Here is a 13323-nt window from a genome sequence, read left to right on the forward strand (position 1 = left end):
TGAACCACTAGAGTTTATTCACCCTCACACAGTCTATTACCATGTCCAAGCACAGGTTCAGGACAGCCACAGCCTCACCTGCATCCATACAGCTGTTTTCATACAGCTAGCAGTTCTCTGTTCAGTCCTAAATGTTTCAATTTGATCTTCCTATCCTGTGTTTAAAACACACACACACACACGTTCTAGCATGCTGCCTCAATTATAAGAGGTGCCAGTAAGGGGATATCTTTTTCCCTGAAAGTATTAGATCAACAAAAAGCCCAGCTCTTTGTCAGAAGCCAACACCCAAGGCGCTCTCTACAAAAGCTGCTCTTGGAAGACAATTAAATTGGAAAGTCAGTCATGAACGAGACAATGACAACTCTGAACATGAGCATAGCTGAAGAACCAGAAAGCCCTTTATCAAAGGGCAATAGCAACTAGGAAAACTGCTCAAATTCTCAGAGGGAGATTGCTCTTTAGCAGAGTTTGGAAGTAACTTGTTACAAATTTACTTTTTAAAGTAACGAGTGGGTAACTTCATTACATTTTGTTAGTAACAGAACGACTAGTAATTTCCTTACTTTTCAGCAACGGTAATGTTTCCAGTGTTACTTTTGGGAGTTACTGGGGGGAGGAGCAGGGGAAGTCTTCTGCTCCTCTGGTTGGTGGACGAAAGACATGTGCCTCAAACTGGATTTCTGCACAGCGTCACTCTTCCATTGTGCTCTGTGTTAGGAGGCACGAGGGCGGAAGTGGAGAGCCAGACCGTTGGTCGTGGAGCGGAGACAGAGAGAAAAAATTGCTACGAAAATAGACGGTGGAGGGAGAAAGCCGGAGGACAAGGATGAAGATGGAGGAGGAGGAGGAGGAGGAGAAGGTAGCATCAGAATGGAGATGAAGAGCTGTGGAAGTGAGTGACAATAGTGTGTGTGTGTGTGTTACCCTCTCTGGCTTACAGCGTGAACTCCGGACTCACTCCAGATAGTGGATTGCTCACCTTCCCTCACCCCCCGCCTGCCTGCCCACCTGCTCGCTCACCCCCTCACCCTGCTGCCCACTCACCCTGCCACCCCCTCACCTGCTCCCCTACCCCCGATCTCTAGCCGCCGCTGCCTGCTCACCAGCCCCCCCCACTCACCCTGCCGCCCCCTGCTCACATATGGGTAATTTGGGATATGTCCGTAGGGCTGGGGTAGCCAAAGTGTTGCCCTCCAGATGTTCTGGACTACAACTCACATCATTGCTCACCATTGACTATGCTAGCTGAGGCTGATGGGAGTTGTAGTCCAAAATATCTGCAGAGCACAATATTGGTTACCCCTGCCCTGGGCCATATAATGATTTTTTATATAAACTGGAAGGAAAATCTTGTTTACTCTGAAGATCACTGTTATAACTAGTCAGGGTGTATTCATCTCAGTTCAGAATTAAACTCTGCATTCTCCCCACACACACACCTAATCTAGCAATTTAGCTGCATCCCAAACACAAGAAGTCCTGTTAGGCAAACTGGAAATTGTGTACCAGGCTCCCAAGGTACCTGGAATTCTTCCATGGCAACATTCAGTAGTGTGAGAGGCAGAGTGAGATGCGGACCAGCTTCGATTAAAATCTGAACCAGAAAATAACTTTTGAAGAAATAGTCACTCATTTTATATGCCACTGAGTATTACAAGCATGACAAGATTGTATTAGGAATTAGAATTCATTAGTTTATATTTGGAATTAGAATTCAATAGTTAAAAACTTCAGCCTCATCGGTCTGAGAGCACTATTTTCCTTGCAAATTTTGTTGTTGTTATGTGCCTTCAAGGCGATCACAACTTATGGCAACCCTATGAATCAGTGACCTCCAAGAGCATCTGTCGTGAACCATGCTGTTCAGATCTTGTAAGTTCAGGTCTGTGACTTCCTTTATGGAATCAACCCATCTCTTGTTTAGTCTTCCTCTTTTTCTACTCCCCTCTATTTTTCTCAGCTTCATTGTCTTTTCTAGTGAATCATGTCTTCTCATGATGTGTCCAAAGTATGACAACCTCAGTTTCATCATTTTAGCTTCTAGTGACAGTTCTGGTTTAATTTGTTCTAACACCCAATTATTTGTCTTTTTCGCAGTCCATGGTATGCACAAAGCTCTCCTCCAACACCACATTTCAAGTGAGCTGATTTTTCTCTTATCTGCTTTTTTCATTGTCCAACTCACACATCCATACATAGAGATCAGAAATATCATGGTCTGAATGATCCTGACTCTAGTGTTCAGTGATACATCTTTGCATTTGAGAACCTTTTCTAGTTCTCTCATAGCTGCCCTCCCCAATACTAGCCTTCTTCTGATTTCTTGACTATTGTCTCCAGTTTGGTTAATGACTGTGCTGAGGTATTGATAATCCTTGACAAGTTCAATGTCCTCATTGTCAACTTTAAAATTACATAAATCTTCTGTTGTCATTATTTTAGTCTTCTTGACGTTCAGCTGTAGTCTTGCTTTTGTGCTTTCCTCTAACTTTCATTTAACATCATGGTCTGTGGGTGGGTAGGAGGCAACAAGGGAGAAGGTGGAGAGTGAGGCAGGGTGGAGTGGAGAAAACAATTGTTTAAAAAAATGGAGTGGAGGGCAAAAGGAGCCGCAGGGCAAGAACATGTATAAAGGAGGAGAAGGAGGAAGCAGCAGAATGGAGATAAAGAACTGTGGAGGTGAAAGATGACAACATGTGTGTGCTTGCACTTGGCACACAAAGTGGCCTCCACCACCCTCTCTGGCTACTGTGCTGCATTTGCAGTATTTTAACTTTTTTGCATCTCGCTTGGGTGAGTGTCCCTTAGTTGGTGGCAGGCCAGGGTCCGGGAGGTGGTTAAATGAGAGAGATTACACTTGCTGGCTGAGTGGGGGGGGGAGGGTTGCGCACTTGGTTTGATGTGCAAAGATCTGAGTAGTGGCCTCTGCCTCCCTCTCCACCTCCCTTACCAGCAAAGAGACCACCATTGCTATCATGGATAAAAAGAATTATTCTACTACCTCTGTATGTGTGTGTTTATTTTTAATGTTGTTTTAGGCTACTTAGATGTGCAGCAGCAAAGGCCAGCACCTTGTAGGCATTTTTTTAAAGTAACTGAAATGAAACTGTAGTAATTACTTTTGAGAAAAAGTAAAGTAATCAGTTACTTTCAGAGCAATTGTAATTGTAACGGTTATTGCTACTTTTGGGGCCATGTAACTGTAACTGTAATTTATTACTTTTTAAAAGTAATCTTCCATGCTCTGTCCTTTAGGTAGCACATCCAAAATGGTTGATACCAAAGAGCCAGCAGTAAAGCAGAATAATCAAAGTCAGGCCTAGACAACTCACGGGATCATCATATGCCCATTGCTGCGACATGCTCTGTGTCCATTAAGGAGAATATTCAAGCACATCTATTTGATTCTGTTCCAAGGTTTTTGGAATGGACACAAACTTTAACATTACAGAATACTGTGATGGTACAAATCAACATATTAACTACATTACTACAGTTTATGCCCCAACATCTCATCGTTTATTTTCTACTGGTCAATTGTTAATTGATTAAATACAACATACTGCAAATTATTGGGGCATCTATAGTGACAGAAAGAAGAGTAAAGATGTAGTGAGGATAAAGTTCTTGGTTTGATATTTAGTACCCAGAAATGTGAATGCTGGCTACCATAGAGCAGATAACTTACTGCCTGCATGACATACCATGAACATTTAAGAAAATCTAGGGCAGCTTTAATAACATGGTTTTTGGCTAAAAGAATATGTAGTAGTAGTGGTGTTACTCCAGTTAACCTTTTATTTCTCTGCTGGTACAAGTAAATACAAAGACCTTTCCCATCTTTATTCCTGGTTTCCAACATCCGTGTAGCCCCTACTTCATCCCGCTCCCTTCCCATTGTTTTCATTTTTCCTATCTAGTCTTATATGCTATAGCCGCAATGTTCTTTGGATGGTATCATTTATCTCTATTCTGTAAACAAATACAAAAAAAATAATTGTGACGCAAATAATAATGATGCAGGGTCATCATGTGTGAATGGTATTCCTTGGTATAGTGTCCACTAATTAGAAGCAGAGTTTTTTCTTCTTTTTGCTTCCGCATTAAAATACATAACTGTCCTGCCCAGAGTGTGAGGCACAACACAGAGATGAGGGTGAAAGCAATTCTTGTTTTATTAGGGTAATTGAAACATCAAAGGCAGCATGCCTCATTAACTCGACTAAACTAACTCACTGCAATCCCTAACTAAGCTCCTAAGCATACTCTGCAGCATATGAAGGAAGTTGACTCAGCACCCCGGTCAGGGGGGTGCAACCTTAAACAGGAAAGGTCTACGCATGTAATCTCTCACTCCTTCAAAGAACCTCCCTCTGACTGGTGCGATTCTCACGACGTCTGGCACGGTGTGAAGGAGGGCGCGCGTCTGATGGCTCATCTGACAATACCAACTGGACAGGTGCAGGCTGGAGGTCAGGAGGCGGGGAAGCATTTGAAGTGTCAAAAGGGGGATCCAGGGGGGTTGGAACTGGCACACACACCAGAGATTCCCCCAGTGGATCTGTTGGCACGTCTTTTCCAGCAGGAGGACTGTCCGTGGGAACTTTCCCTTCGGCAAGGGTGGGGGACCTATTAAGTTGGTCTACCCCCAGAGACTAATGGATCCAGATGGTTTCCAAAGGGCTCTGGGGAGTTTTCCGGCTGATAGGGCTGGCGCTCCTGTTGAAACCCTGGTTGAACTGTGGAATACAGAAATGACCCGGACGGTTGACATGATTGCTCCTGAGCGCCCTTTCCTGTGTAGAGCTCGTACGGCTCCATGGTATACCCCAGAGCTGAGAGCAATGAAACAATATAGGAGACGGCTTGAGTGCAGATGGAGGCGAACTCCTAGTGGATGCAATTATACACTGGTAAGTGCCTATGGTAAGCTGTATTTAGGGGCAGTGAGGGCAGCAAAAAAACTATTTTGCTGCCACTATCGAATCATCAATGTGCTGCCCAGCAGAGCTCTTTTTACAAAGTTTGCAGCAAAACAAACAGACAATAGGTTTCTAGCACTCTTTATCTGTCCTGGATGTGCAAAAGGCAAAAAAACCTCAGTAACCCCAGCAGACGAACTGAAATAGGTCGCTGCACTGCAATGGAAATGGACTGCCTTCAAGTCGATCCCAACTTATGGCAACCCTATGAATAGGGTTTTCATGGTAAGGAGTATTCAGAGGGGGTTTACCATTGCCTTCCTCTCAGGATGAGAGGCAGTGACTGGCCCAAGGTCACCTAGTGAGCTTCATGGCTGTGTGGGGATTCGAATCCTGGTCTCCCAGGTCGTAGTCCAACACCTTAACCATTACACCACTCTGGCTCTCTGCACTGCAAGTCCACCTTATTTTGTAGCCTCAACCTTCAAAGACAATTGCATGCATGCTATATTTGCAAGAAACAGAAGTGTGCCAATACATTCCACCACCACCACCCCCAGTCTGATCTTCTTGCAGAGGAAGAAGTTGAAATTGCACACTTTGCACATCAAAGCCCTTTTACCTCCCTGCTGCAGCTGATGGTTAGGGACCTGAAGTAATTGATAACATCTGGCTAGGAGCTGCATCTGGCCTATTTTAACTCTTCTAGATTTTTAAATATGTACATTAATTTCATTATATTTGCACACTCCAAATTTTTACTATTGCTATTCCAGAGTTGCATTCCTGTGCTTTCAAATATTGCAATTAATAATGTAGTTAGTACCATACAAACTTTACCTTGCCTTTTTTAAATGTCAAAATTTAGGGTTGGATCCAGACTAATTTATGCTGAAGTTAACTCCCATTGGTTTCACTGGGAGTTAAGTCAAGTTATGACTAATTTGTCGGATTCAGCTAACCCAGAACCTGCCTCTAGTTCCAAGGATGTTCCCCGTGGAAGGATCCAGAGCCCCAGGAAAAGCACTTTTACTGTATATTGATTTCTCCCTGGCTAAATCCCCTCAAACTGCATTTCATGCTGCTGCTGTAGGGGGTCTCCTGAAGAGTTGCTTTCTGTAGAGTGCAAGTGGCTGATGCAGGAAAGGGGGCAGAAAAGGCCAGGCACATGTCACAAAAAATCCCAACATCATACAGTTCTTTGAGTCTCATTTCAAACGTTTATCTGTCCACTTTACTGGTACAATACAAAAATCTAACAACTAGGCATGTTTTCAAAACATTCAGGATTGTCTGCAACTTATAAATCACATCATTATGTGCAGTGTGATTTCAAACACATTCCTCCCTGTATCAAAAGTCTTCCTGTCCCATGGGATAACTGCAGCATCTCAGTGAGTGACCGGACAATCCTGTACATGTTTACTCAAAAGCAAGTCCCATGATGCATACTCCCAGATAAGCAGGTATAGTTTGCAGCCTGAATCAGCACCAAGCACAGCTCCTGCTATTCTGTTCCAACCACAAGATCATCAGGGATAAGAAAGAAAGTAGTAGAAGCAAGGCAATAGAGAAAGGGGGCGGGGGAGAGTACTTTGGGATATATAATGGACCTCTTGAGCAAAGCCTCAGAGGAAGGCAATGGTAAACCCCCTCTGAATACTGCTTACCATGAAAACCCTATTCATAGGGTCGCCATAAGTCAGAATCGACTTGAAGGCAGTCCATTTCATGAGCGAAGAAAAAGCCCACGTAACAGGACAAAAGTATCCAGAAGAAGAGACATCAGTAGAGAGAAGAGCTTTTACCTGATTTGTTTATCAGCCATTTAATTCAGATTTGATCTTGTGGCAACTAGATTTGTTCTTCCGAGTCTTTCAAATTCTTTATAGTCACCAGTTCTCAAGCAATTGGTTATCTAGGAAGAGACAGAAATAACACCAGAATTATTTCTAATAATTGCTATAAGCTTTCTATATTCAATAGGAGTGCTTACAATCCTCTGTCATCATCAAAAGAATCCTGCAAAGTAGATTAGACATCCTCCATTTTTACAAAAGAACCAAAACCAGAGAGGCATAATTTAAACCCATCCAAAGCTGAAAAAAGAAAAGGCATTTTCTCTTCAACATCCAGATTTTAAAATGGCAGAGTGCAATCTTTTAGGGTTTATGATCTACAAAGAAAAGTGCCAAGGCTCAAACACCCCAGAAAAATCACATGTTCTGCCTAAAAACCATCACAGAATTTCTTCTCCGGGCACATGGGGCTTCAAAGCGCACTCTTGCACATGCCAGGAGCCATGACTACTACCCATCACTGGAATGAACTGAACCTTGCAATTGCCTCTCTTCCTCCCTCTGCATGCTCTCATGAATGGTCTGCACCTCTCACATTCACACAAGAGGATCTGATGGGGCTTCCTTTAAATCAGGATACCTTAAGAAAACAGACACCTTATAAATGGTTGAGAAGGCATGCTAGCTTGTTGAACTAACCCTAGTAATGTTTTGATGAAACAAACACACAGCCATGTTTTTTAACACTGCAGGCACATCACAAACCAAACTCTTGCCCCTTATATTACTTTGCAGTCTATACAATAGCCATAAGGGAGTTCTTTCCATTTGTACTGGTCACCTCAAGTCGTGTGGAAACAGCCCTGTCTAGATACTTGAAATATTAACAAGACTGACAGAAAGAACATCACTTCATTTGCAGTGGAAATTAATCATATTCACTTTTAATTATTATTTTAAAGAGCAGCATATTTACAAGCTATATTCTTCTACTGTTCACTGAAGCAAGGCTGTGAAATCGCACCCACCCACCATGTTGTGCCAAGGCAAAGCATCTGCCAAAAGGTGCCAAGCTGCTGTGCTGGAGGGAGTAGCAGGAGACCAAAAAAAATTTAAATATGCAAAGTTGAAAAAGAGAAGTAGTGCTTCCTACAGAAAATTCTCCATGAAGAGCAGGGGGGAAAGAATGAGAGAGGAAGAAAGGGGGGGGAACAACCTTGCAGGGCGCAGCTTTTTCTAGTGAACCTCCAACTAAGCAACTGCACAGAGTCACACAAAGACGCAACAGTAAGTCCCACATGCACAGCAGAAGGATTGCATTTTAAAGTTAGAATACCCTGAAGTGACTGGGCACATCCCAAAGTGCCAGTATGGGCATTCAGGCACCTGCTTAAAACTCACCTGTTCACCCCGGCTTTTCAAGTACATTGATGTATTAATTTGATCCACTGACTATTTTGTGTTTGGAGCCATGAATGTTATTGTCAATTTTTGGGTTCACCTGCATGATATTTTTTCTTAATGTTAGCGGTATAGAAATGTTTGCAAATAAACAAACAAGCAGAATTTCCAGGTCTAATTCGGAGATGTATAGGTGTAGATGTACACAGATCCAGGCAATAGAAAACAAAAAAACATGAGGTCTGAAGACTGTCTAAAAAGCAAGGTTTGTGCACCTGAACCAAGCAGGACTGAACTCCTGCACATCAACCGATGGGTGGTTGGGTTCAATCCTGCTTTCTGCAGGGACCCAACTGCGTCTCGACCTGCCCCACCCCGACATGTTATATGATGTTAGGTGTGAGGCAGGTAGATGTAGTTTGGGGGAAAATGGCAGATATATTGATTTCCTAACAACTGGACCATGTTAACTTACTTTGGTTATGTACACACATAAAGGACTATGCTTCAGAATGAAGACTTTACCAGATGTGTCGGAATGTCTCTTCAAGCACACAAAGAACAAGCAGTGCATTGTAGTAAGTCATTGAGAACAAGAGCCGGGGGGGGGCATCATAATAAGATAACTATTTAAATATAAAGATGTCTGCATTGGAATACTGCAAGGCAATATATCATTGCTTTACTCATAGGGAAAGGTAAGGATGAGAATAACCCTGCAGTCCTAGATACTAAGCACTGCTCAACACACATGCTCTTGCAACAATCTTTACACAGAGATTTTTCTCATTAAAATTGCTTAACACGTTTGGGAGAAAGGAAGACAAATATATCTCTGCACAGTTTGAAAAATTTGATCTCTGCACATAATATGCATGATTTTTATTCTAATTGGATTAGGTAAGGAGGACAGATTCACTCACACATATTTGTACTTAATGTCTGCACTATTAAGAGGGGACTCATATGTGCAAAACAGCAATTAAAAATCAAGTACAGCACAGAGACTGAGCTTTTGTTTCGCCCACCCTCTGCCACCACATCACAATACTTTTCAGTAGCTCACACATTCATCAGAGTCCTAAAGCAATATCATCTAGTGATGAGAGAAGTGATACAACCCATAATAAATCAGCTCTTAAAACGCCAATCTGATAATAGTCCAACAGTGCAGAACAGGTTAAGATAGAAGAATTCAGATTTGAAAATGTTCTGTTGAACAGCCAAGGACTAACTAAAACATTTTAAAAAAGAAGACCATTTGTCTCCATATAGGTTTTGCCAACATGAATCCTGAATACATGTTTGTGAATGGGCTATGATGTATTAAATCCTTCTAAACAGAACCCTGCATGCCAACCTGTGTTCCCACAGCAAGCTATTTGCTGGGATGAAGCTGGGGCTGTTACCTAGATAACCAGCTAACTGCAAAGCTTCCACTATGCATTTAAGCTCCTGACCCACAAATGTGTCCATGGATCAGAAGTGACAATAGTATAACTGCACCCATTTCAAACCATTGACTTCACGGCATTACTGTGTTTCACACAGATATGGAATAGTCATTGTAGTAACCAATGGTGGCTGGTGCCCATTGGGACTGGTGGGGTGGAAGGCAGGGAGGAAAACTGTAGGAGGAGTCAGAGCCAATGACAGGCAGAGCCAACTGATTTTGTCCCCTCCTCCTCCCTGCTGAGTTCTACAAGGGCAACATTGAGACAAGGAGGAAGAAGCTGACAGCCAAAGCCCCCCCCCCCGAAAGTAAGAAGGCAGGCAAGCGGGGGTTAGCTGAGGGCAGACTGAGGTTGGTAGGGAAGCCTCAATTGCCCTAATGGGTTAGCCTCCACTGACAGTAACTTACATACTGCCTTTAGGCAAAATGCAGCTATTTTTATGGCCCATTGGAAATTACAGCTGGTACAATAGGTAGATGTTTCAGCCCACTGGAGGAGGAAGTGGGTGAATTAAAAACCAGCCATCTTCAAGTCTGAAGCTGAGCCACATGCATCCTTTCATAAGTATTTTGCTTCTCGACTGTAGTTCCCCGACATCAGCTGACAACCAGCTCCCATCTAGCAATTCAGCATCTCTCCTTTGCATTCCACTTCAAATGACTGACAAGCCCCAAAGGTAGAGAAGAAGCCATCAGCTGTTGGCTTGGCAAGCTGATCAACTACCATCATGCCCTACAGAGTATCTTCGTTATCAATCAGCAACTTCAGAATGTGTTGCACAGCTGCACGGTCCGCCCTTGGAGACAAATGGAATCTGATGGATTCCTGAATGCTCTGAGGGATTTTCCGTCTGGCATGACTAGTGCTCCTGTCGAGGCTCTTGTCTCACTGTGGAATGGTGAGATGTGCAGAGCCATCAACACAATTGCTCCTGAATGCCCCTGCCATTGCTGTGGAACACGTAGGCCACCTTGGTATTCCAATGATTTGCATGCAATGAAACAGGAGGGTCGGCAGTTGGAGTGCAGGTGGCACAAATCTTGGTCCAAACCTGACACGGGTTAGGTTGCACTATTATGCCTACCACACTGCAGTGGTGGCAGCAAAGAAAGCTTACTTCTCTGCCACACTGCATTCGCAAATAGCCAGCCGGCAGGGCTTTTCTGACTGGTGAATGGGCTTTTGTCATCTGGCCAAGACAGCGCTGCTCTGACACCCTTGGAAGTCTGCTGTAACAACTTTGCAAGGTACTTTAGGGACAAAATCAATCAAATTCAGACAGAGTTGGATACCACAGTTAGAGCAAGTCCAACAAAGGCACCCAGAGCACTGTCTGTTCCACCTGTATTGGATCAGTTTCAATTATTGCGGCCTGAGGATGTGGACAAGCTGCTTGAAGAAGTGCAGCCCACCACCTGCCCCCTTAATCATTGCCCATCCTGGGTGCTGAGAACTAACCGTAGGGGACTAGCTGAGTGGATCCAGCGATTGATTAGTGCTTCGCTGGAAGAGGGGGAGGTACCATCTGCCTTGAAGGAGGCGGTACTGCATCCCATCCTTAAGAAGACCTCCCTGGCCCCAGACGCGTTAAAATATCGTCCAGTGGCAAATATCTCCTTTTGGGGCAAGGTGCTTGAGAAGGTGGTGGTAGACTAGCTTCAAGCATGCTTGCAGGAAACAGATTGTTTGGATCCATTCCAATCAGGCTTCAGGCCTGGCCATGGCACTGAAACTGCCTTGGTTGCCCCAGTTGATGACTTTTGCCGGGGGGGGGAATGCGACCCTGCTCGTTCTCCTTGATCTCTCAGTGGTTTTTGATACTGTTGACCACAGCATCCTTCTGTAATGTCTCGAGAAGATGGGGACTGGGAGCACTGTGCTTCAGTGGTTCCACTCATACCTCCAGAGCCACTTCCAAAAAGTAGTTATGGAAGGCTATTGTTCAGCACCATGGGAATTATCCTGTGTTCCACAGGGTTCCATCTTGCACCCCATGCTATTTAACATCTATATGAAGCCACTGGGAGCTGTCATCAGGAGATTTGGAGTGAGGTGCCATCAGTATGCAGATGACAACCAGCTCTACCTCTCTATTCCATCTGAATCAGGAGAGGCATTTGAGGTGTTGAACCAGTGCTTGGAGGCAGTGATGGATTAGAAGTGGGCCAACAAATTGAGGCTGAATCCTGAAAAAACAGAGATGTTATGTGTTTGGAGTTTTCAAGTCCAGGAGGTGGGAAGACATCCTGTTCTGGATGGGGTTGCTCTTTCCTTGAAGGAGCAGGTCTGTAGCCTGGAGGTACTCCTCAATCCAACACTGTCACTGGTGGTTCAGGTGGCCTCAGTGGCTAGGAGTGCCTTTTTTCAGTGCCGAGTGGTTCACCAGCTTCAGCCACTTTTGGACAGAGAAGACTTGGCTACAGTGTTCCATGCTCTGGTAACTTCCAGACTGGATTATACCAATGCACTCTATGTGGGGCTGCCCTTGAAACTTCAACTGATCCAAAATGCAACAACCAGATTACTGAGGGTGTTCCTTTTAGAACTCATAAAACCCGTTTTAAAACTGCTACATTGGTTGCAAGTTCATTTCCAGGCCCAGTTCCAGGTGCTCATGCTGGTGTTTAAAGCCCTAAACAAATTAGGTCCCAAATATCTGAAATACTGCCTCCTTCCCTATAGGTCCTCAGAGGGGGCCCTTTTGGTAGTTCTGCTAGCCTTGGAAGCTCAGAGGGTGGTGGCCAAGAGATGGCATTCTCTGTGGCAGCCCCTAAGCTGTGCAACTCCCTCCCCACCAAGAAGCATCTGGCAACTTCACTGTATAATTTTCAGCAAATGCTGTAGAAGCACCTCTTTAATCTGCCTTTGAGACCTGAGATGTATATTTTTAGGACCTACCCTATTTTCTGTGATGTTGTTTAGGTTGTTTTTAACTGTATTAGTTATGTGTTTTTAAATTGCTGTAACCCGCCCTGGGACCTCTGAGTGAAAGGTAGGAAATAAATTCTAATAATAAAAATAATTTATATTCTGTAAGGAAAGTGAGTCAATTCCAGAAGAGAATTTGATTGTTGTTTACATTTATAATGATGAGTGCATCAACGAACTGTAGAGAACCAAACAAAGTGCAAAAAAGAAAAGAAAAAGATCAGCTTTCATTTAAATAAATAAAAACCAAGTTAATTGAAAATGTATGGACAAAGTGTACTGAAATCCAAGGACTTTGCCACATAAGATTTCCAATGGTTGAGGGCACAGTTTCAGTGTCCTGCAGAGTTCCTTGCTGTGGACTAGCAAAATTCAGAATACACTATGCAGATTAAAAAGTTGACAAGTTTGCATGATTCTGCAAGTGTGCACACATTTATACAAGGTGGAGAATTAGATTTTTCTGGATAAGAATTTGGATTGCCCAATCACCATCTCCTCCCACTTTGTATTTATTTAATCTATTGATATCTTGCCTTTCAGGGGACAGTTGTCAGAAGGCACAGAGTACATAGATCTTGTTGCATTTATGGATCTTTTTAACAAAGATTTCTAGTTCTTGCAGATGTGTGAGGGACTGTCTGCTGCTGAGATTTCTATTTTCTTGGAATGCATCTTATGTCAGGTGATAACAACATACAGCCTTCACTCTCATACTTCTCCCTAATGCATTTGTGTGACCTATAGGCTGCAGCTCTCGTTAGTCTTCAGGGGTGAGAAAATCACTACAATTATGATAAAGAGATGCCAAAATTT

The 13323-nt window shown here is 43.5% G+C and overlaps 1 protein-coding gene across 8 annotated transcripts in view; it reads right to left on the reverse strand.

The window, feature by feature from the left end:
• The window catches only part of SLC25A22 (solute carrier family 25 member 22), a 133602-nt gene that overhangs the window by 56928 nt on the left and 63351 nt on the right, over nucleotides 1–13323 (reverse strand). For all 8 annotated transcript variants that reach the window (XM_061610023.1, XM_061610030.1, XM_061610027.1 and 5 more), the window contains exon 2: nucleotides 6734–6843. In XM_061610023.1, coding sequence (XP_061466007.1) covers nucleotides 6734–6753 — 20 coding nt within the window. In that variant the 5' untranslated portion in view covers nucleotides 6754–6843. The remainder of the gene's footprint in view (nucleotides 1–6733; nucleotides 6844–13323) is intronic.

Source organism: Rhineura floridana, chromosome 2 (assembly GCF_030035675.1).
Source record: "Rhineura floridana isolate rRhiFlo1 chromosome 2, rRhiFlo1.hap2, whole genome shotgun sequence".
Classification (NCBI taxonomy): Eukaryota; Metazoa; Chordata; class Lepidosauria; order Squamata; family Rhineuridae; genus Rhineura; species Rhineura floridana.